Source organism: Stigmatopora argus, chromosome 15, assembly GCF_051989625.1.
Source record: "Stigmatopora argus isolate UIUO_Sarg chromosome 15, RoL_Sarg_1.0, whole genome shotgun sequence".
NCBI lineage: Eukaryota > Metazoa > Chordata > Actinopteri > Syngnathiformes > Syngnathidae > Stigmatopora > Stigmatopora argus.
Genome location: NC_135401.1, coordinates 11,192,069 through 11,216,287, shown reverse-complemented (window position 1 = coordinate 11,216,287; position 24,219 = coordinate 11,192,069). Strand labels below are relative to the sequence as shown.

Here is a 24,219-nt window from a genome sequence, read left to right as displayed (position 1 = left end):
TGGGACGCCTATCGTCGTCAATGAGTTAGGATCCAAAAATAACTCACCCGTTGTTGTGGAGGTGCTGGAAGAATTCCACTTTCCAGAGCTGCTGGGCCGTCTACTCAGATTCAAATCTAGATTTGTGACACTTCGCCTATTGCCATTTTTGTCAGTGACCTCAGCAAAGACTTTGCCTGAGCTGTCTCCATGGTGGTCGACGTCTTTATCTGAGAGCAGTACTATACGATGGTTGACTTTCGGGCTTGGTGACATGCTCTGGAGACTGTTAGCGCAAGCCAGGTAAGGTGAAGAGGGACTCCTAGTGTGAGGTTTGCCTAATGATAGGGTTTCACAGGTATGGGAGAGGGGCAACCATAGCCCCTCCGCACGCCTGTGAGCGGGCTTTTCTCCAGTGACCAAAATAGGACGATTCTCTCTGCTTGAAACTCTTGACTGTCCATAATTGTTGGTTAAGGTGTTGATTCCTGGGTGAGAACCCGATGACCCTGAACTATCTGGGCTCATATGACTGGCATGTTGCATGTCGCCCACCAAATCCTGCAGTTTAGGCACCAATCGCACACCCTCATCCCTCGGGTTGGCTTCACCATGCCGCTGCTGCGTGGACTTGACCGTCGGAAGCTTCTTTACAGGCCGAAGGTTACTCCCACTTTCTCTCCGGGTCACAACCGCCATAAGGCTGCAGGAGGCCGACTCAAAACCATGCTCGCTGTCGTACTCCGAGAAATCGTTGCAGAAATCCACGTCTGAATCCAAAGTCTGGTTGTCCTCCGTAAAACCCCATCCCTCTCGGGCGATCTGGAACGTCTCTTCCATGGGCAGGAGAGGATTAGCATCTTCACCGATAAAAGAACTCTGAGAAGAATGGACGGACAACGAAGTAGAAGGAATCCCCTCCATTTCGGAGACTACGGTTTCATTATTGTTAGCGGGAAAACCATAGCGCCGATCTCCGTTTGAAACGTCCGTCTTCAACTTACTGTGCGGGGAACACTTTGTACTATCAGACCGTTTTCCTCCCTTCATCTTCCGGCTCTTTGTTGCTATACGCTGTGAAGAACTTAAGTTGCTGCAGCAGATGACCTCACCCTTTGGGTCAACCTCAAGGCCCTCCTTGTAATCTGGCATTTTCCCAACTTGGTTACCCATTTTGACTTTGTTGGCACAGTCCCTGCACAGGGATAAGAAGTCTGCCAGTAACTGGTGATGCTCTGCAGCTAGCAAGCAAAGTTCTGCAACAGCAACCTTCCTCGACCGCTGGTTGCTGAGAGACTTGCCCAAAGAATTCGAAGACTGGTCTCTTTGTTTGGACGCAGCGAGATGCTTCTTTCCACAGTCATGGTCATGGTCATTACCAGTCCGAATTGAAAGGGGGGTGCACCTCTTGTTGTCAAAGCTCCGGACGGGCCTCTTCGGGAAATACACACTGACATGACTGAGCTCACGAATGGGCACGTACAGAATTAAAAAAGTGTGTCTGTCCTCCATGATGGACGAAATGTAGATCACCAAAGATCTCCCAGGAAATGGTGGACCGGTAGGTGGATTGGATTGTTCATTTTAAGGCCCGTTCTGATGCTGTTGGACAAAACACAACCAAACATTTGAGGAAATACATGAACATAACATAAAAAGGTATAATCAGCAATTTTGGGACAATGGCTGTACAATTTTAAATTGTTGACATCCGTTGGCTAAATGTTTATTTCATTTGTCTTCAAAGCCAACTCTCAAAATGGGTGAAATCATAAAGCCCCGATTTCTATCATTTTCCTTTGACGCGTTAACGCTGAAATATTAACAAGACAGCACGCACAGTTAAATGTTTACTGACACGCGTATCGTCCATAATTTGAAACCATGCAAGATCTTCAATTTTACCGGCAAGGAACAACTTTAAAACACTTTAAAAATGATTCTAGTATACTTACATCGAACAAATCCCAGGGGTTGACGTCACCATGCCATAAAGACAAGCACGTGTTTCCAAAACAATGTTATCATCATCAACCACCATCGATGGCGCTGCTAGAAAAACTGCAAAAAAAGAAAAATATTGCGCTATATTGACTGCACATTATAAACACGGTTACTGTCTTAAAATATTCATTTCATCTTCACTTTGCGATCCTGTGTTGCAGTTGGCAAGGTAAAGTGCGTAGTATGCAAATGCACCTGCAGATGGTAATTCCATCATATTGCATTCAAATAAAATAGATGATTGCTTACCTATTTCGGTGGCAAGATAAACATTTTTATGATCTCTGTGTTGCAGCCGGCCAGGCTCGCCGCGGTTCCACTGAGCTCATCTGCCATGATTGACGTTTATCGCATCCAATGGAAGGACGCCGCACTGTTCAACGATAACGTGATTGGCTACATTTCCCTTGTATTTGGAATCAGTGCAGCTGCGGCTCGCAGGTGGGCTAAAGTGGCTAGTTATCCACCACTAATGATTATATATATTTCGCAAAAAAAGTATAAGTCTAGTAATAATGTACTCTAATGAGGAATTGTGAAAACGAGTGAATTATTCTTCCTTTTTTAGTGTATTTTCAAGGACAGCCCTAAAATAGAAACAGTGCCGTCTAGTGGGGAATAATGGTAGTGAAAAAGAACACGCTAGCGTACCAATGTCATTGGCCAGATCCGGAGTGAGTCATAGAAAATTCATTCCCTCCCCATTCTTTTTTTCAACATTAAAAAAAAAGAAAAACGATTTTAAATTATCCAGGATACGTTTTTATTTTTGTTTTGAATTAAAAAACAATATTAATATCTAGGTTTTGCCCTTGATTTTTAGTTAAAAATATAAATTCATCTTCTGAACTGCTTATCCTCATGGGGTGCTAGAGCCTATTCCTGCTATAAAAAGTAAATATTAATAAATACAATATTTATCCTTTTTGGATTAAAAGAACAAATTAAATTTAAATGGTTTGTACATCACTGTTTTGCCCGTTTTATGTTTTTCATTAAAAAATAACAAAAATAAAAATAAAAGCATTTATAATTAAGAGGATGAAAAAGTTCGAACATGTTTTACCTCTACAATGTCTAAATGTTATAACCAAAAAAAAAAATATTCATTTGATAATCAATTATATAGATTAATTGTCCCTGCCCTAGTATTTCTTCCGTTCATTAATTGTCATTATTGAGAAACACCGGTGTAATGTGTTACATCTGCTTTATGAAGAAAATGTTCACCTGTCATTCAAACTTGGCATGCAAATCAAAACTAGTTGAAGAACCTTGCACATTGCATGACACATTAAGGTGAGGCGGCGCTAAGAAATACAATTGTACAGCATGTTATTTTAGTCCACAAGCTTTATTCAATGTAAAAGACAACGACATACCTGTTCTTTCATATAAACCTGTTTTTCCTGCCGACATCCCCTGCCCAACCATAATTTTCCAACTTACGACTTCCACAAAACCTTTTCAAACTTGTCAAAAAAATGTAGTGTATAGATATATATTCTACTACTACTTGTCCACCAACGATTACAAATGAAGGCGAGCAAACTGAAGAGGTGGTTAACACATAGGGTATGCAAGTGATTACAAAGAGCAATTTGAACAATGAGGATTTCGGAAATAATTCTAAATATACTATTCTGTGCAAAGGACAGCCACGCCGCGCTCGTAGAAGCTGTGGGGATCCTCCTTGGTAGCGATGTCGAAGTCCACGGTGAAGATGAGGTCGGATCTGGTGAAGTTCAGGTACACGGGGAGAGTCACCTGAGGAAAAGGAAGTGGCATGTTAAACGTGTGGTGGGTAATAAACAAAATAAAGCAATCAGTAGCGCTCTTCCTACCGTGTTTCTTTTCTCGCCACCTTGCTTAATCCATCGGAGCTGAGTAAGAGGCAGCTCAGTGGAGATGGATGTGGAGAGTGACAGCTTGTTGTTGGCACACGTTGCCCCCTGCAGTTTGAGTCCTACAAAGCACAATTTGCAGGAGTGACAAACTGCTGGTCCGGAGGTCAGATCCAGCCCCCCCGCATGATTGTGTGTTGCGTTAAAGTAAATCATGCTAAAATAAATCATTTGCTAGTGCAGAAATCGGAGTAAATTTACAGTTTATTCCCATTGCTATATAAATTTAGAAAAATGTTAAAGTTTATTACCTTGTTTTAATCAAAGAAATTGGAAAAAAGGTAACATTTCCCCCTTCAAGTAAAATTATTCGTAAATAAAAATCAATACATGAACATAAAAAATGATATTTAAATTGTTCTTTTTAAAAAAAGATAATATTCACTGTTTATTACTTTGTTTTACAAATGGAGTGGATTGTTTACTGAGTTACCCTCCTTTTGTTTGAGTAATGATAAATACAAAATCTAAATGAAAAGTAAATACGTAAATGAATTTATATTTAAAAAAGGACTGCGATTGGCTGGCAACCATTTCGAGGGTCCCCCAGCTGCTGCCCATAGTTGACTAGGATTGTCTCCGGCACCACCATGACGATAAACGGTACAGAAAGTGAATGACCGAATTAATTTTAAAAATGTACACTATCCCGCTTGTATTTTAAGGGAAATAAAAATAGGGAATGGGATTCTAAAGAGACAAAAAAATTGACTATCAAAATAGATGATTAATTTGCTAATCAATTAGTGAATCATGGCAGCCAAAGCTCACTTGCCATTGATGGCGCTTGATAACCAATCAACTCCTTCCTTCCAGGCCAAATTGATTTGACGTCTAAGACCCTCAATGGCAGCTAAATGTCTTATTTATGTGGCACGACACAAAGGAGTTCTAAACCCGTGTCGTAAAGTGTAAATACTATTACAAATTAATTAGAGCAAGATACTAACATTAATGAAAATGCACAGACTAAAACTCCGCACATAAAAGTCGTGGAAAAAATTGTCAACTGCAAATTAGAGTGCAAGTCAGACCTTTGATGCCAAAGCTACACGCGTCCAAGGTGGCCCCCTGGGCATTGGTGACGTTGACCTCCAGACAAAGCTCCTCCAGGGACCAGCTATTAGCTTGTGCCACGTACTGGCGGGTGGCGGTGATGTACGCCTCTGGCACAAACAGGCTTCCCAGGCACACGTGGTTGTTCTGGAAAGGGTGGACAGGAGTAAATACTACATTTAGCGCTCCCCTTGCTCGTCACGAGATTTAACGTTTCTAATTCACCTTGAGTTCCTTAGCGCCTCCGCTAGCAGCACCCTGTGAGATCTGCTGCAGCTGCTTTATGCGGTCGCTGAAGTCGGCCACCCACTGAATGACGGTCATGGAGATCGGCACGGTGTATCGACACCAGCTGCGCGGCAGGATGCCTGCACGAAAAGCCAGATGGAAAACAATCACAATTGAGAATATAGAATGATTGTCGTCACGCCTTCATCATTAACGAGCGTTTAACTGACTGAATAGCAGTTTTAACTTCTTAAATTAGTATTAGTATGACAATATTAGAGGGAATGCGTTATGATTTACTAGTGACTCATTGTTGGCGATCAACGTCCAATCCATTGGACAATATTGGGCTATCGTCGTCAATGGCAGTGGTGTTAATCGATGGATTTGATCATCCGTCAAAAATATTCCAATTAATCGAATTTTACAAGTGATTGCATTCTAATGCTATCAATGACAACAACAAAAAAATGACAATTGGCCACGAATGACTAGATAAATTAATCAAATGATTAATCTGACAAAACCAAACAAAATCTCTTGACTAATTTCATGTTCAGATTAATCTGTGCATTGTAAAGCAGTCAGTAGCAATTGAAACTCTTATATGCAGGCCAGCTGAAAGAATTATGTTAAATAAATTGGGGGGAAAAACACAGAACTTAATTTCACAAATGTGTAATATTGGAGAATAATATTAAGGACAGTTTCCAGGAATATTTAAGTCAATCAAATGTGAATAACCCACATTGCTGACCTTTCATGCAGATATTTGTGTTAAAATGTTACATTTAAGTTTCCTGCCCATTTAACTGTTTTGGGTGAAAATACGCATGGCTGTTTACTGAATACTAACTCATTCCTTTGTTTTTTGTGCTATTTTTCAAAGAAACTGCTAAAGCCCTGAAAGCATAATTGATGTGGATGAAGAATGTTTTACATAATAACTTGTTTTTGTTTGTCACAGGGCTCGGCACCAGACATTGACTGTATATAAACATGTTTCTTATATGTATACCTTTCACCAGGTCACTAATAAGAGTGCGCAGGTAGTTGGTCTGCTTCTTCTTGCCCTGGCACACTTGCACCACATCCGACAGATCCTGGCGTACCTCCTGTAGCATCTTACCGCCCATCTTCACCTCACGCTCAAAGAAGCGGAACAGCGGGTCCTAACAATATTTAAAGAAGGAGCCGAGAACACGAGTTATAGAAAAAGCTTTGAGGGCAATGTTTTTCTTTCGTTTTACCTCTTTGGCTCATGAGTGACTAAACAGCTTTCACCTTTTTAGCGTTTGGCTCGTTACCTTGATGTTCTCCACGGTGCGTTTGAGGGGATTGACAGTTTGGGGCATGAGCTGCAGCCAATTGCCAGCGGTGGTGTGCAGCGTCCTCATCCAGGCTGGCTGGGCGTCCGTGGTGGACGACGTGCGTTCTTTCTTCTCTGTCTCGTAGGCAAGGTCATCCTCATCCTCCAACATCTGCATTTTCAGCATCTTACCCATCATGTCAGTGCCTGTGCAGCCCAGCAAGGAAGGGGTGGGATACAGTGAGCGGGAAATGGGGGAAGACAGAGCCATAGTGGGGGAAGAAATTATTAAGAAGTGGAACATAGCTTTTCTTCATGATAGATCGGGAGTTGCTTAATTAGGAAAAACAACAAGACAAGGCTTCAGGCAATACGACACATGTAACAGTGAAAAATGAGCCAAAGGATTTTTTAAATATACTGACTGACACAAAACCTTGCTCAAATGGTGCCCATCTTCAAGAGACACATGTTGGCAGCATTATACATTACAAAACTTGGTTTTGTTTAAAATTATATTGTCAAAGTGTAGACAACTATTAACGATGGGTTTGTTCTTTAGTTGCCATTGTGGATATGTATTGGCTTAATAGGTGTTTTTAACTACCACAAAACACTCTGAATACTACAAAAATAGCATGTGGAATGGTAGTGAATAGGTTGACGTGCTATATCACACGTGTCAAAGTGGCGGCCCGGGGGCCAAATCTGGCCCGCCGCATCATTTTGTGTGGCCCGGGAAAGTAAATCAGGAGAGCCGACTTTCTGTTTTAGGATCAAATTAAAATGGAGTATAGATGTATATTAAATTTTCTGATTTTCCTCCTTTTAAATCAATAATTTTAATTTTTTAATCAATTTTTTCTGTGTTTTTAGTTCAAAAATCATTTTGTAAAATCTAAAAAAATATATAAAAAAGCTAAAATAAACATTGTTTTAGATCTACAAAAAACTGAATATTCAGGGATTTTAATCCAGCTCTTTTAATCCATTTATTTAAAAAAAATCTAAGTATTATATCTAAAATGGTCCGGCCCACGTGAAATCCAGTTGACGTTAAAGCGGCCCGCGAACCAACCCAAGTCTGACACCCTTGTGCTATATAAACAAAATTGAGTTGAGTGGTCAAAGCTTAAGTAATTCTTCATTAGTACGATACCTATGTTAAAATAAATTGAAATTATGAAAATGTCAATGTCTTTCACAATTCGTTGAATGACGATGGCAATATTTAATCTAAAAAGGAAATCAAATTAAAAGTTGTATTGAGAAAATACTGTACACCAGGGATGCCCAACTCCGGTCCCGACAGGGTGAGAACCGGAGTATGCCCCCCCCCCCCTGCTGTACAAGGTGTCCAGGATTACACAGACACAAAGGTGGTGATAGAGGGAGGGGGGGTTGGTTGGATGTTTCATTAGTGAGGCGAGGGGAGTATTGATGTGCATATACAGAAGTCACTATTATTAGGCACACCACTTTAAATAATTGGCTATTCTTACCAGCGCCTTGTGGAATCTGTGCCACATAGAATTGCAATGCGACTTACAAATCAGTGTTAGTAAAGTGTACCTAATAAAGTGATTTTTTTTATTTTAAATGAGGGCAGGTAAGGATGCCTCGGGTGGGGAAGTGATATGTCAGCAAAGCGACATGTTGGCTGTGAAATAACAGCTGCTGGAGGGTGAGGATACCCTTTTACCTTGTAATTGTGATGGTTAGAGTAGAATACAAACTGCACAACAACACTGTACAAGAGAGGTATTTGATGACTAATGAATGATGACAATTACTCAAAGTAAGAAATCTAAGGTAAGGAAAAAATCTCTACGTCTTGGAGCTATAAAAAGCTGTCAATGAAGGTTAGGACACTGGAATAGAAAGGAGATGATTAATCAACTACTGTATAAAAAGGCTAATGGAAGAACAATAATGTATTCCTTGACAGTTTCCAGTAAATATGACAGGATACACATTTTTATGTTTGTAAACAATAGATTGGTGGTGGCATACCTTGAGTGGTGAGCAAGACTTTCTCAGCATTGCTTGGCAACCCCAGCCAAGATGGAGTCTGAGTGTCAGGAAGCATCTCCACCCAATGGATAAACTCCTCGCGCCTGGAAGATCAAAAAATCAAGCCTGAGCAAATATGAATGGACTACAACTGTTGGGAACCGTGAGCATGAATACTGACCGAATGCCGTCAGGCATCTTAATGTCTTTGTGCCCGTCAACTTTGAACGCCAGTTTGAACTCGCTGTCGAAGCTTCCCTTTGTGAAAATGCGGTCCAGGAAAGTGTTAAGCAGACGCTGGTCAAATTCGTTGTCGATGCGGCCGCCGTAGATGGATTGAGCCATAAGGGTTTTGAGCGCGGCCCAGGGGATCTTGTCTGGGGCAATGTTCTGACGACCCTGCGGTTGAAGCAATATGAATTTACAAAAGGCGTGGGCAACCAATGTGTATTCCAAAAACAAAATAAACATTAAAAGATACTGCTATTACAGACTGAAAGCATGTCACGTTTAATGGCAGTTCTAAACCTTTTCAAGTGTGTTAATTACACATCGATTGTAGCCATTGCTAAATAGATTTGGTCCTCATACCCCACCAATATCATAAAATGAGTTTGTGTAGTTGTCAAAGAGAATTTATTTTAATAATGAGATGCACCCATTTATCAGGTCTAAAGGTAGAAGTGAATAAATGTTCAGGAAAGGTGAAGTAAGATGTAGTTGAAGGGGAGTAAAATAGTGAACCAAAATGACACTACAGATGAGAACATTATTTTTTTGAAATATTTAAATTGTTTGAATAATCATTAATTCTTTCATAAACTTTCATGTTTCACAGGACTTAAAAATGGTTTCCGAACCTGCTGTAGATGCTTCTGTACATTTACAAACCTTGGCGGTGTCGTCGAGCCATGTGTCAATGGTATTGCAGGCCGAGCGCAAGTCAGACTCTCCAAACTCATATTTTTTGGACCAGCCTAAAGGCGCATAGCGCAGACGTTCCTGGATGACTGCGTGAAACCAGGCCAGCAAGAAGTACAAACGGGCACGCTCGTTGGGAGCCTTTAAAAACACATTGGGAAAAGAAGGGTGAAAAATGAGGTGGGATGAAAACATTTTATGCACGTATACTCTACAAACATTGACAACTCCATATCACTACTAAAAAAAAACTCGATACTCCATGAACAAAAAATAAATAATCTACAAATATATGAATTCTTTCAATGCGGTTGATGATAAACTTCCAAATATGTGGCTCTTCAAAACTAAAAGCTCTTCAATGAGTTTATCACTAGTAGAAGAGTTTTGATACTCTTGCAATCAAATGTTGTTTTGGATACAACATTTGAATATCATTACATGACACTTTAGACATTTTTAATACAAGTCCTAAGTATTTGCCTTGTACCTTGCACATGCGAGCAACGGGGATGCTACTGAAGGTGCGCAACATGTTGGCCTTTACACCAGGAGGCGGCTCAAATACAAAGATACGACCAGCTCGAAGCAAGTTCACCGGGACCTGAAGGGGAGAAAAAAATAGATGAATTTATATAAATTTAACTTGGATAAAAGACCACAAATTTGCACGCAACTATGAACATGTCATAGCCTGTTTTCTACTAAGTATTTTTCATAAATGTATTATTTTCTGCTCTGTTAGAGTAGATTTTACAGGCTACAGCGATGAAAAAAGGCTATGCCGTGCAGCAAATAACTAGCATAGCATAGCGAGCAATCAAATAGCTATAAAGCTCAAGTATGCGATGTTGTGAGGGAGGGTGCTACCTTGGGATTAATTTCCATGGTCAAGAAGAGCCTGAAGCTGGCATGAGGCTGCATGGAGTGAAGCTTTTTCTCCAGCTGCATCAGCCACGCAGGAGCCAGGTGGACATTCTCCAACATCACCCACCTACCCGACTTAACGGCTGTGTTGATGTCTCTGTCGGCTTTATTAAATCCCTCGGCCGAACCTGGAAGCAAAAAGGCACCATAAAAAATTCTTTAAAGTTGATATATGATGGAAATGTAGTCAAATATTTGGATTAAAATACAATGTACAGTGTTACCTCTACTTGTGAATACTTCAACATACACATTTTTCAGTTTACAAAACACTTATTTGTAAATTATTGTTCCAAGATATGATAATTTGTCCAACTAAAAAATATTTTTGCTATTTTTTTGCATACATACATATTTCCAACAAAAATGGTAACTTCTATCATTTTTAAAGGGTTCATAGTGGGTAGTGTTGAAGATTGTGAAACTAAATATGATAGTTTAATGGAGAATATCCCTCTACTTACAAAAAAAAATCCAAGTTACGAAAAGACTTCTGGAACCAAATATTTCGTAAGCAGAGGTACCACTGTAGTTGGGTTTCTGGAGTGCCCGTAACTTACCAATTACCAGTTATGTATGCCTTCATTATTTACATTATAACACTAGATAAGATGGGTGAAAATATAGAGCCACTTTAAAGTGATGGCCAGATTTGTCATGGTTATTGTTTTACCCTAGATTTATTGGTGTTCATGGAAATGGAATCAGTACTCAAAATTAGGACTACAGACAAAGCCTAACCCACAAAATATTTTTTTATATAAGTACTCAAAATTAGGACTAAAGACAAAGCCTAACAAGCAAAATATTTTTATATAAGAAAGACATGACATGACATCCTTACCGATGGAGATGGAAGTGATTTGTTTGTTCTCTTCGGCAGCCAAATCTCGCACAAGGCCACTGGCATCATATCCAGGAACAGAACACATGAGCACCGGCGTGCTGGGCTTCACCTGAACACGACAAGAAAGTCACTACCACCGACAATACCCGATCCCACCAGATAGAAGATATTAGTACCTCACTATCCACAATGTTAGCCAGATCAATAGGCTGCTCGATGATGCTCATAAAGGCCTCTCCCAGAACCTTTGCAACAAAGATGTGCGACATGGCCAGCAGACGATCAGGATGGAACGTCTGGATCAACAGCAGCTGGTGCACAGCTTGGCCAATGGGAGCTGAGGAGAAGGAGCAAGAGTTTAGAGTGCTGAACAGCTCATGCGGAAGATGGATTGTGTTGAAGAAATATTTACTGGATTGCTTCTCCTCAGTCCACAAGTAAGGAACAGCGAGCTCCGGAGTGTTACTCTCGAGCCACATAAAGATTTCCTGCAGTGACAAAACATTGGGCTTTAGTATCTTATAGTCAAAAGCAGACAAATATCAATATTATAGACACCACCTCACCTCATCAGACTGAATTTTTGTAACCAAGTCCTTGAACGCTGGCAAACGGCCGAGGCGGACCATAGCTTCACTTTGGTCTGAGGTCAGACCCTTTACCTTGGGCAGGGATGTGCCAGTGAGCACAATTTCCTTTCCACGGAGGAAGTGCTGGAATTCCGCATCATATGAGGGTTCACTAAGAAGACAAATTTTAAATTTACAGTAATACCCTATTTGAAATATTTATGTTACATTATGTGAAAGCAAACTGTTAGTTAAGTACTGACCTGGTCATTCCCTTGAGGCTGATCTTAGCTAGCAACATGGCAAATGTGATGTGGTCATGGTGCAACATTCCTCTGGCAACCCTATTGAACGCCACCTAAAAAGTAAGAAGAAAAAAAAAAAACAGTTATAACGCTTTATAAAGTGAACTAATGGGTTGCCATTGTGACGTCTGATTTATTTGACCGCTGCCAGTCATCCCGGTCAAATAGAACCGTACATCTAGCGCTGTAAATGACATTAATTAGTATTCACAGTTTAAGTTGGACGTCAGTGGCTGGCAATGAGTTAAATACTATGAAGAAAAAATATAAACACTTTAGATCCATATTGGGACCATGACCAGAGTGCATTTGTGTTTTTATTCATTTAAATTTAATTTAGTTTAAAAAAATTGATTGTTTTATGATTGTACTTATTTATGAAAACCAAATTAATTATATATAAGATAAGATTAGTATTAACATTTTTGGTCCTGCAGGTCACTTTTATATACCAAATGTTAATATTTTATGTTTTAAAATGACCGACAAAAAAAACTAAACTTTTTTCTTGACAAAATGTTTGCTTTATCCAGGTCATACCTGGAAGAGGTCCTTTGTGATGACACCAAGTCTTTGAGAATGGTCACTGATGCCCTTGAGGTTGGCGTTCTCATACAGCACAGTATGGTAGGTGTCCAAGAAAAAGTGAAGTGAATACTGGTACAGGAAGTGAATCTAAAGAAAGTCACAAAAAGATGTACATATTTTTTTAAAATTGTACATTCTTTTTGTAAAGTTAAATACACCATTGACTAAATATCTAGTCCAGTTGAATCCCTTTTCAGACCTGGTTGAGAGCTTCCATGGTGAAGTAGATGCTGCTGCAAGCAGACGATAAGGACAGGTACTGCTGCGACACGGCCTCGACCTCGGCCATGATGATGTCCGTCTCCTCCACCTTCCTGGTCACCTCCGCTGCCTCCTTCTTCAAGTTCTCCAGCGTGGTGATAATGGTGTCATCATCAAGGATTCGTCCCTTAACTTCGTTGAGGGCCTGCAGTAGTGATTTCTCCAGCTGTCGCAAACGAAGCTGGAACTCACCTAAAGAGCCCAAACAAAAGTGGATTAGAATCAGGTTTGGCATTTCTGCTTATTTCTTCATGCCATGGTTGTGTTTCGCACCCTGCAGTTTGAGAAGGTCTGAGCGTTTCTCATCCACGTCAGGCCTTTCTGCTTTCAGCACCTCGTTGAGACACTGGCTCTGCAGACTGCTGCGAGTCACAGTGAAGTTGACAAACGTCACACGAGAGCACAGGTCTGGTGGGAACTCCACCTGTGTGAAGAAAAGACACCAGAAAGAGTGAGTAAGATAATAGACCAGAGTAGACCAACTATAGGGTCAAGACCACAATTGATATTTAAAAAATCTACAGCTCTCCATATTCATAGATAGGGCCTATTATGCATTTGCACAGATTTTGTCGATATGTATTAATTAGAATTTGTCTATCTTAAGAGCCGGTTCACAAAAGCCGTGGAGGTGCTGGAACCTATCCCGGCTAACTATGGGGGGGCACACCGTGAATTGGTTGCCAATTGATCCCGGAACACTGCATATATTTCAATAAAAGTGTAGGTTCAAAAGTAATGCTAAACATTTGTACAAACTACAATTTACAGTTATTAATTACGCTTGTACTCGTGAATTATACAACCCTCACAGTTGACAAAATTCAATAATAGAAAAACTGCAGGTTAGATTTGAGACATTACATTGAGGTACACCCTGAATCAGCTGCCACTTAATGGCAAGGCACAAAGATGACATTGTTAAATTCAATTTTAAAATTAAATACACTTTGTTAATCGTTTAGAACATTTAGAAATCAATTACCAATTATTACATTTGCCTGTGAGAGGAGATATTTCTGAGGAGAACCCATCATTCCTCATTGACTGGAAAAACTCCTCTTAAAGGCCTGTGAAGTTGCTGCTAGACTGTGTTGTTCTTATGAACATTAATTTTGAAGTCCAACCAATGTCAATTATTATTAGATTAGATTAATGATTGTGGTATATTTTAAATTCATGATTAATAATTGTATTTTGATATACTTCATGGACATTTATGAATTTAGAAAGAATAAAAATAAAGAACAGTACACTACATCGATGAATACTATGTTAAAGGTTAATAGATGGTCTTCTCACAGTGGGGTCTCGCGTGGAGAGGAAGATGACAAATGATGGCGACAGATCAATATCCTGGTCTCCCAGAGTGATGAGCACACGGCCTCCGGTTCGGCGGACCTCTCTGTTCAACACTGGATTCAGGATGGGGTCATAACTCTCAACGTCCTATAAAAAAAAATAAAAGATCAAACATAGATAAATGAGCAAATGCAACCAATGTTCTTTTTGGAATAATTATTGCAGTTACTGTACGTGCCATAAAGCTAGTAAACCTAACCATGTTAGTGAAATGGGCATTAATAATACCTGGACCAGCAGCGGGTTTCCAAAACGCAGAGCACTCTCCAGGTTCTTCCTGAAGGCATCATCTAAGAAGCTTGTTCGAGTGATCTTCCGGTCTTTGTATTCGTTCATAATGAACTCTGTGGCTTGGCCAGATGGATCAATGATCAGTGGGTACCTTGAGGAAGCGTAAAATGGCGTACACCCTTTGTTATGACGTAGCAGTGCAAACTTATCATCAGAGGGGGCATTCAATTCACAGATGTGTGTAACTAATTGTTTAATCAAGGGAAAAGGAAAACTCCTGAATCAAACTACCAAGTAAAATAAAATACTTCTAATATTATAACTGCTAAATTTGAAAGCAGATTTCAGGCCAGACCTCTGTGATATTAATAGTATAAAGCTGAGCAGCATTCATAATAACCTGTTGAATCTCTTGAGCATGATGGCATTTTCTGTACAGAGGTCATCTGCTGGAAGAGAGTTGGCCTGCCAGCGGAGTCTCTCATCTGCATTGGAGAGGTACTCCGTTCTGGCAATGTCAGTACGGAACTGCGGAAGAAACGTAATGACAGGACTGTTGTTCATCCAGCAAACATAAACAATACTCCCAAAATATGTGATTTTGAGCATTCAAGTGAACCGGATAATGATTCAGTACTTTTGTTCAAGTAGTTACTCCCCTTCGCCGGGCCCCCCTGCTTGTTTTCTAATAAGGCGCTGAAATTCAGGTTAATAAAAACTGACTGAAGGAGTCACAGAAAGGCATTTAAGTGGATATTATTCGAACAAGTGACTATATATTTTTCTTTATCAATATTACCATTTGGTATAGTACAGTGGCCTACCTGACCAAAAATGTGTTGTCCACAAATGCAGGTGCCACATTTCAATTATAATATATGTTTCATTAATAATCATTTTTGTAATTGTGTTTATGTTTATGGAGGAAATGTATAACATTTTAATTTACACATTTAATAAAACAAAATAAACATAAATCATTTTTTTCCAACGTTTGAACCGGGAGGATTAGCTGTGAATACACGTTTCAGTCCCATTAATGGCGCTAAACTGGGAAGGCTGGCAGCGATTTTTTGATGCCAACCTTTCCCAGTGAAAATGGATCAGATGACAATTAAGTAAAATGAGGGGTTAAGCAAAGAATACTGAAACATACCGTGTAAGGAAACCCATTTCAACACTAAAGGTTATACAGTGGTACCTCGACATACAAGCACCCCGACATACGAGCATTTCGAGATACGAGTAAAATTTCGAGCAAATAATTATCTCTAGATACGAGAAAAATTTCGAGATACGAGAAAGCCAGGTGGCCAAGACATGAGAGGCCGTTTATCATTGTAGCGCACTGTCTTTTTTTGCCGCATCTTTTTCGTGTATAACAGATATATACGAGCACTGGGCGGAGCGTTGCATTTTTTTCAGTGTTTTTTTCCGTCACTCGGATGCCGGAGCGATCGCTAATACGAGCTATATATTACTTCTCGTTGGCTGCTCATAAGAACATCAGGGACACTGGCTCCGCAACTCCCCGTGTAATATCTCTGGTCGCAACTCCCTCTTTGTAATGTCTCTGCGAGCACTGGGCGGAGCGTTGCATTTTTTTCAGTGTTTTTTTCCGTCACTCGGATGCCGGAGCGATCGCTAATACGAGCTATATATTACTTCTCGTTGGCTGCTCATAAGAACATCAGGGACACTGGCTCCGCAACTCCCCGTGTAATATCTCTGGTCGCAACTCCCTCTTTGTAATGTCTCTGCGAGCACTGGGCGGAGCGTTGCATTTTTTTCAGTGTTTTTTTCCGTCACTCGGATGCCGGAGCGATCGCTAATACGAGCTATATATTACTTCTCGTTGGCTGCTCATAAGAACATCAGGGACACTGGCTCCGCAACTCCCCGTGTAATATCTCTGGTCGCAACTCCCTCTTTGTAATGTCTCTGCGAGCACTGGGCGGAGCGTTGCATTTTTTTCAGTGTTTTAACCCACTTAGCCTGTTAGCTCCTGTTGGCAAAGCGATCGCTAATTCAAGACTACTTCTCGTTGGCAAGTGGTCGTGCGTTATCCTATTGTGAGGACATTTGTGTGCATCATTTTCGGAATATTTTGAAGGGAATACAACACCAAACAGCCCATCGATACTAAAAGTCAGATTGGAGGCGGGGCAAACAGAGCCAACCCGATAAAACAAAATTAGAATTAAGTTTAGTGTAAGGTTAGATTAAATTTATTTTTGAGTGTGTCTGCATCGTAATCCAAGTTCATTTAAATTTGTTTATGTTATATTACGATTCACCGGTGTTTTTCAGAGGGTTATAACCAATTAATTTGTTTTTAGTTCATTTCAATGGGAAACGTTCGTTCGAGTTACGAGAATATCGACATACGAGCTCAGTCCCGGAACGGATTAAGCTCGTATCTCGAGGTACCACTGTAATATATTTGAACATGAACCCCAAATTTCACTTGAATGCTCAATATCACAAACCTTCGCCATTACTCAATGAAATAACATCATACCTGTATGTTAGCTTGCTGCAGGTGATGAGACCAAGTGGTGAACAAGTTTTGTCTCATCTGTTGCTCAAAGTATCCAGCGTATGAGATGAAGGCCGCGGAGAGCAGACAATCTCCAGCAATGGTAGACATCTGGTTCTTGAACGTCTCGCTGGTCTTCTCCCAGCGTTCTCGCTCCGCTGACAGACTCTTCAGGAGAGCTGTGCTACGGTTCACCTAATTTGATATAAAAATAAAATACAAACCAATCATCAACACAAATAGAAAGGACGGAGGGTGATGAAGAGTTAGAAAGTGGGAACCTTGGCCTCGACTGCAGCTAGATCCGCCTTGATGGCCTGGGCTTCTGAGATCAGCACAGCATACTCCTCCTTGTATCGAGCAATGCTAGATTCCAAGTCCCTGATCATCTGCTCCACCTCCTCCGCCTTCGTCTTGTTGTCCGTAGCGTCATCCTCAAGCTTCTGAAGCTCATTCCGCAATGGCTCCACACGTTTCAGCATGTCAGCATAGTTGAGCTAAATAAAAAATTGTCAAATCATCAGTAAAAGCTGTTAAATTCCAACTTTGCCTTTCCTTAAAGATCTGTTTCAATGTTCAGTTACCTGAGCAATTGCCCATTTCACCATAGGCCCGCAAGCCAGCGAGGCCCGGTTGACTTGGTCGTAATTGTAGCTCGGGTTGGACATGTAGTTCTTCTTCATCTTCTCGCGGATAGAGTCACTAGATGAAAACAAAAAGATTTTAGACTACAGGATCACAAGTTTGAGTAAATTAGGTATACAGAGTATTTCCAAAAATAGAGGTCAGGTTTGTTTATATACTCAACTTCTTATTCAAATTACTAGGCAACATAATCCAATTCAATTAGTATGTTCTGTTGTTTGCGTCTATCAATAATGCAAAACAGCTAGAACCAAAATAATTGTTTGCTCCTAAAAATTCAACTGTGGATGACATTAACAGCCTAAATACACAAGTTCAATAGCTTTGGAAAATTTTATATATGGCAGTTAATATGCCACTGCAGCACAGCTTTTGTATCAAAGTGCTGTTAATTTTTTGGAGTCAAAATTCTAAAAGGCTTGGCTTGTCGAAATATTGAGCCAAGACCCTTGAGTTTTTCCATACAAGCATCCATCATAAAAGGCTGTAACAAAGAAATTCTATAAAAATCCATCAATTGCGCACAAAATAAAGCACAGAGGCCACAATTTGAGAATATATGGCGATGAGGAATCAAGGAATGTTTTAAAAGAGGAGGAGTGAGGGCATGACAATCATCAACAAATATTAGATTATCGCTGTCTACGATCTACCCTATATTCATAATTTTTATGTTTATTTTCTACAACTGTCGCTTGATTGGCATGCTGAGTTACTTCTTTTTGCGTCCATCTGACAAAGAGCAGACAGAAGCGGTACCTCATTTCCTCGGAGGAAAAGTTGACTATGCTGTTGATGAAATTGTCCTTGATAATAACTTGTCTGATTTTTTTCCAGTCACCGGTCTCCTCGCCAAGCAAAAGGCAGATAGACTCCAGGGCCAGTTTGACTGCAGCCGGGGGATTGGTCATAGCCCGCACTTCTACTAGGTGTTGCCGTTTAATTGAGCTGACCGCTAGTTAGGCGGAATGTGTTTGAAAGAGGTACAGTATAAGCACCATGTGGGGTAGGGGTGAAGGCAAAGGCGAAGAAAGAGGAGAGAAACAACACATTCTTTAATGAACGCGTTACTTAATTGTTGATTTCACCTGATCTCATCAGCAGAGAAGTTAACAATGGTAGGAATGAAGTTCTCCTTCATGATGATGGAACGGATCTGCTTCCAATCTGTGGTGCTCTCGCCCAGGAGCAAGCAGATGGACTCCAGGGCTAGCTTGACGGCCGCAGGTGGATTGGCCATGGAACGCACCTCCACCAGGTGCTGCTTCTTAATGGACTTAACAGCTACCAACATCACACGAAGATGTCAAATGCCAAATATGTCACATAGGGATGCTACGATATTCAGATAATTGCCATATTTCAAGGGCCTTGATATTTTCTCGGTATGAAATAAAGAGGCACTGTTGTTGGGAAATTTGGATTTGCATCAGCTATATGCAAGTACAGTAACCTAAAAGAGCTTTCTTGGGCCACTCACAAATTGTCGAACATCTTGGAATACAACTATTTTCCTAAGATATAAACATTATCTGACTGTGACATTAATCTCAAGATGTCAAAGTGCAAGATTCAGATATCGTTGCATCCACAAATGTGAGAGCAAGGAGTAATGATGAAGAACGGATTACCGTTAACACAGTGATTCCCAACTACACGAGTCTTCCATTCCATGGTAAAGATCGACCACAAATTGAACCCCTTACCATTCTGAGCCTCAATGACAGCTGGCTCCACTTGGTCCAAATCCTCTTTGACACTCAGTTGCTTGTCTTTGATAACCTCCTGCTGTTTGTAGACCGATTCCTGGATCTCCTGGCTCATCACCTATAATGAAAAAAGTGCCTGTCTCAGAGATTTTTGTTTCAACAGGATAGAAATGGATGCCAAATATATACTCCAAATTTTTATTTGAACCTTTTTCTTCTCAGCCTCCTGCTGGTCTTTAATCATCTTCTTCAACTTGTCATTGGCAGCATCATTCTTTGCCTCCAGCTCCTGGCTCTTGATTCGCAGGTCGCGACGGAGTTCCTCCACCTTAAAAATGAAGATCCGAGAATATCATGAAATACTCAGCTGTGAATCGTGTAGGTAACCATCAGGTGGAACAGATTTTGGACCTGATCGACTGTCTCCTTGATCTTCCGGAGACCAACGTTGAGGTGCATCTGCTGCTCTTCCAACTCGCTACGTTTCTCATTGAACAAGTTGGCGTACTGGTTGATGAAGTCCAAGTAGTGTCGAGGAGTGATTGCCATGGTGTGACCGCCTCTTTTAGCCAAACGGTTGTTAGCCTAGTAGGTGACAAATGTTGAGGTCAATTTATTAAACACACTGCACTTATTTCACTTGTATCCATCAGTCTCATCTCAGCAATTAATATTCTACAATGATTACTTTCTAAATGCATTGTATTGTCTCGCGCCCGGACGTTTGGTCGCCCGGACGTTTGGTCGTTCGGACGAATATAATTTTGAGAGCTGGTTTCAACAGTAGATATTTAGATATTAAACTCTCTTTCTCATGAATATAATTTTGAGAGCTGGTTTCAAAAGTAAACTCTCTGTCATGTTGTCAAACGTCCGGGCGACCAAACGTCCGAGTACCGTATTGTCTATACCTGGTGAAGTGTCTGGTGTACAAACACGCAGCCATTGACGATGGCCTCCCTGTGAGATGGTGGCTGGGGGAGTTTGTCATAGACAACAGGCATGTAGTCTGGAACTTTGTAGTTAGGTTTCTCTAGGTCCATCTTGCTGGTGAACTCCTTGCCTACTTGGTAAAGTGCCTCAGTGGACCAGTCTCCAAACCAGTTCAGCACACACCTGAAACAATCAGCAACAATGTCTCAGCCAGGGGTAATTTCAATCATCTTGATCCTGAGTACCTGTTAAAGAGGGCTGGTGATGTAGCAGCCCTGTCCTTCAGGCCCTCCGATGAAGGGTTCATGGTGAAAACAACATGAAGGTTCCTGATAACCTGGCTGGTAAACCACTTGTATAGCTCTTCGTGGGTGTCCAGCATCAGCCCTTCTTTCTGAGCCCCCTCTTTACACTGTGTCATCAGGGTGGCATACTCATCCCCCTCAAACAAACCAGGGACCTACGGATTTTGTCAAATTTGTGATGGGAAACTGAACTTTTGCAAAACTCAACATTCTTCTAAACGCGAGGAAAATTACCTCTCCATTGGCAAGCAAAGTGTTCATTCTCTCAAGGAAGCCAGAATCCAGTACATTTGACTCGTCCATAATAAAGGCGATCTTCTCATTCTTACAACCGGAGCGACGAAGCACAGTACGCAGATCCTCATCAAAGTCTTCACCGGTATATTTCCTGTGTACCTGAGTACCCACAGATTTGTTTATATTCCCAAACAAATTATACAGCATTGCTCTTGGGAAACTTGCAATTCATACCAACCTTGATTTGGTAAACGCTAAGTCCGTTCATCCAGGCAACAAAGCGAGACAGAGTCGTCTTCCCTGCGCCACTCACACCAATCAACAGGAGATGTCCCTGTGGCTGACGGAAGATTCTAGAAGAGAATATTTACATGTGTGATTTCTGTTCTTAAGCCAGTGAAAAATAAAATCCGGTTTGTATTTTGAGTACTTTCTCACCGATCAATTCTGAGAACGTGGTCTAACACTTCATTGAAGAGTACAAGTGGGACATCAAGCTCCTCCTCATAGAAGACCTTAAGGCGGGCTTTCACATAGTCCCTCAACTCCTCCTGCTCCACTGGAATATAGTCCTGCATTCAAATAAGAGCCCAAATCATTAAGATGTTTGATGAATCATAATTTTAGCACTACAAAGCTATTTTTTTTTCCTCCATTAGATCTCTGCGGCATTTAGAACAAAGCCTACTTGCTAGAAGACAGTGTCACTACTGAGGAATCATTTAAGGCTAACCATATCTGATTACTAAAGCCAACCATGCGTGGTGCGACAGATATCGAAAAGGTAACTGAATAGTCAACTCGGCTTGTTGGGTAATAATATTTTTAACCAATCAAAAAGTTCTATTCATGTATGTAGATATACCACATTAAGGAACGATAATTATAATTTTTTTCTAAAGTTTTGAGACATTTGGGTAGTGCGACTATAGGGTGAATATTACAGAAGATATTTAGATTTTGGGCATTGTTAGCTATTCAACTAATTATCCTAATTTACCTTTGAGAGCCAGTTGCTGTAGAGGATAGGTCTGTTGAGACCTTTCTCCTTGTCAATGTTGGGGAAGTGTTTGAGTGCAACCATGTCAATATTTTCATCTGTCCACCTTCTCTCATCATCACCAACAAGCCTAAAAAGAATGTGGGGAATATCAACCACAATTAAAACATGGGAAGGGCCCAACTTTAACTAAATGACAGATTTAAGGTGACAACATGTTGTGCTAACCTATCTTGGAAGAGGCGGAGAGCCTCATGAGCCCATATCCGGATGAGTCCTTCCACCGGAAGAGTCTCAAGGGGTCGGAGTGCCTCAAAGATACCCCTCACCCAGCGAGTCATCTCTCTTGGAGAGTAGATATAGTGAGGCTGCGTGTCCTGAGTGAACCGCTCCTGAAAGTAGACACATTTAACAAGGTGAATACTAGGCCTTTATAAAATTCAGTCTAATTCTGGATGGGCAGGTGTCCTTTATTTTCAAGCTTACCTGAGACATGGTGTAGAACTCTACCATGGCAGCAGTAAGAGGTTCAGCATATGTCCGTAGAGAGGGAATGAGGCGGAGCATGGCACGGTTAAAAGTGCCATAAATTTGAGTGAGAGAGGATGGGCCTGGGTAATCCACATACACAACAGGAACGTGACGGAGGAATCTAGAAGAAGGGCACTCATGGTTAGTCACTGGGATATTATGTCTTACAATTAAGTGGTTCCTGATCTTATGGATTTAAGAATTTGCCAAAGAAGCAACCAACTCACTTTACTTGTTACACACATTTAACCTCTAGTAGGCACTCATTGATGGTGGTAGACGTCCATTTTGACTGGGAGGACAAGCTTGAATCACTACCAACCCTCCCATATTAAATAAATTGGAGATCTATTGTTATCATTGGCAGGCAAAGAGTCTAATATGACCTCATTTATATATAAAAATAAAATACTTTAGCATGTTATTAAGGCCCATGACAGTGTAGTTTTTCTGTTTATTTCATTTTCATAATTGTGTTTTTTAACATTTATTTTGTTTTTATTTATTAACAAAAATATTAAAAATTAAAAATTATTATGTCACATTCAAATGACATATTTACAAAAATTAAAATAAGGTATAACAATATACATGTATACTAATAAAATTAAGATTAGATAACATTCAAATAAATATGTAATTAACAAAAAAATATATACTATTTATTTGCCCTACGTTTAAAGAAACAAAAAAACATTTGAGTGACAGCTCCTTTATATCTACCTGTGCGTGAGGGGCTTTCTGCCCGGATCAGTGGGAGGATTACAAGCACCGACAAACTGGATCCTTTCTAGTTTGACCCAAGTCTGGTCTGAGGTACGGTAGAACCCTCCATGTTCAACCATCTAAAACAAAAGCAGAGCTGTTAACATTTAGTAAAGGATACCAAATTAGTGTCAGCTTGTTTTCAAACAACATTTCATACCTGTCTGAGGAAGGAGATGACTCTCTGGGTGCCATACTTGTCCATGTCAGGAAGATTGATCTCATCACAGAACAACACCAACCACTTGCCAAGTTGCACGGGTGCAAGGACCACACCGTTGGGAGTACGGCGGTATTCACAGTAGTGGTCAAAGGTCTTGAGCAACAGTTCTGGGGTGGTAGCACTTGAGAAGTTCAAACCAACGACCTGGCAAAATGAATTCCAAAAAATAAAATCCTTAATCCCCATTTTATTGATTTTTTTGTTCTGGTTGTTGTCTGACACAAATAGTTTGTTATTGTCACAAGAGAATTCATGATTGAAGAAAAGTAAATATATTGACAGCCACTATATTGGATTGTCGCTCACCTCCATATCAGGTAAGGCCCTAAGAGCACTGAACAGTGTCATGGTCTTTCCAGAGCCAGGAGGTCCACACAGCACCAAAGGTTTGTGCTCAGCCAACCAGGTGTACAGCAAAGCCTCATGGCGAACAGTGTCCAGGGTGGGGACCACCACATCGGGCGAGGCCACCTTGTGGGTCTCTACCTCAATCTGTGGCACCTTGCCCTGCCAAGACTGCCACTCGCCTGATATACAAACCTGAGTGAAAAAGAATCATTTGGAACAATTTATAAAATACGTGAGTAACACAAACAACTTTTTTTATGTCAAAGGTAGAAATCTATAAAGAAATAAGTGCTTACCTCGTAGTCAATGATGGGAATGTTGGGTGCGGTGGGGAGGGGCACAGTGGCGATACGACGGATATATTCTCCAAGCTCAGCTCTCATCTTGAGCCTTCCATCGCCGGAAAAGGACCACAGTACAGCATAGATAAGATACCTCTGTAGATAAACATGATTAAAAGTTAATTTTATTTGGTCGTAC

The 24,219-nt window shown here is 40.7% G+C and overlaps 2 protein-coding genes across 6 annotated transcripts in view; both read right to left on the bottom strand.

Annotated features, from left to right (window-relative positions):
- The window catches only part of LOC144089759 (formin), a 48,479-nt gene extending 46,083 nt beyond the window's left edge, over nt 1–2,396 (bottom strand). For 2 of the 4 annotated variants that reach the window (XM_077620889.1, XM_077620893.1), the window contains exons 1-3: nt 2,233–2,396; nt 1,935–2,040; nt 48–1,581 (exon numbers count right to left, since the gene is read on the bottom strand). In XM_077620889.1, coding sequence (XP_077477015.1) covers nt 48–1,491 — 1,444 coding nt within the window. In that variant the 5' untranslated portion in view covers nt 1,492–1,581; nt 1,935–2,040; nt 2,233–2,396. The other 2 variants (XM_077620891.1, XM_077620892.1) reach the window with 2 other exon arrangements.
- A 922-nt stretch (nt 2,397–3,318) lies between these two features.
- dync1h1 (dynein, cytoplasmic 1, heavy chain 1) overlaps nt 3,319–24,219 on the bottom strand; it is a 38,723-nt gene continuing 17,822 nt past the window's right edge. The window contains exons 37-77 of one of the 2 annotated variants that reach the window (XM_077620135.1): nt 24,036–24,176; nt 23,698–23,931; nt 23,329–23,535; nt 23,127–23,248; nt 22,359–22,524; nt 22,101–22,264; nt 21,873–22,002; nt 21,311–21,444; nt 21,111–21,225; nt 20,870–21,031; nt 20,576–20,790; nt 20,309–20,513; nt 19,809–19,982; nt 19,606–19,725; nt 19,395–19,515; nt 18,448–18,643; nt 17,628–17,745; nt 17,325–17,540; nt 17,026–17,238; nt 14,905–15,032; nt 14,502–14,655; nt 14,214–14,360; nt 13,185–13,335; nt 12,850–13,103; nt 12,603–12,737; nt 12,021–12,115; nt 11,755–11,929; nt 11,601–11,676; nt 11,365–11,525; nt 11,186–11,297; nt 10,285–10,469; nt 9,905–10,018; nt 9,385–9,555; nt 8,675–8,892; nt 8,494–8,597; nt 6,479–6,687; nt 6,190–6,343; nt 5,169–5,311; nt 4,922–5,090; nt 3,828–3,949; nt 3,319–3,750 (exon numbers count right to left, since the gene is read on the bottom strand). In XM_077620135.1, coding sequence (XP_077476261.1) covers nt 3,622–3,750; nt 3,828–3,949; nt 4,922–5,090; nt 5,169–5,311; nt 6,190–6,343; nt 6,479–6,687; nt 8,494–8,597; nt 8,675–8,892; nt 9,385–9,555; nt 9,905–10,018; nt 10,285–10,469; nt 11,186–11,297; nt 11,365–11,525; nt 11,601–11,676; nt 11,755–11,929; nt 12,021–12,115; nt 12,603–12,737; nt 12,850–13,103; nt 13,185–13,335; nt 14,214–14,360; nt 14,502–14,655; nt 14,905–15,032; nt 17,026–17,238; nt 17,325–17,540; nt 17,628–17,745; nt 18,448–18,643; nt 19,395–19,515; nt 19,606–19,725; nt 19,809–19,982; nt 20,309–20,513; nt 20,576–20,790; nt 20,870–21,031; nt 21,111–21,225; nt 21,311–21,444; nt 21,873–22,002; nt 22,101–22,264; nt 22,359–22,524; nt 23,127–23,248; nt 23,329–23,535; nt 23,698–23,931; nt 24,036–24,176 — 6,459 coding nt within the window. In that variant the 3' untranslated portion in view covers nt 3,319–3,621. Of the gene's footprint in view, nt 3,751–3,827; nt 3,950–4,921; nt 5,091–5,168; nt 5,312–6,189; nt 6,344–6,478; nt 6,688–8,493; nt 8,598–8,674; nt 8,893–9,384; nt 9,556–9,904; nt 10,019–10,284; nt 10,470–11,185; nt 11,298–11,364; nt 11,526–11,600; nt 11,677–11,754; nt 11,930–12,020; nt 12,116–12,602; nt 12,738–12,849; nt 13,104–13,184; nt 13,336–14,213; nt 14,361–14,501; nt 14,656–14,904; nt 15,033–17,025; nt 17,239–17,324; nt 17,541–17,627; nt 17,746–18,447; nt 18,644–18,776; nt 18,973–19,394; nt 19,516–19,605; nt 19,726–19,808; nt 19,983–20,308; nt 20,514–20,575; nt 20,791–20,869; nt 21,032–21,110; nt 21,226–21,310; nt 21,445–21,872; nt 22,003–22,100; nt 22,265–22,358; nt 22,525–23,126; nt 23,249–23,328; nt 23,536–23,697; nt 23,932–24,035; nt 24,177–24,219 lie in introns of both variants that reach the window. The other variant, XM_077620134.1, reaches the window with a different exon arrangement.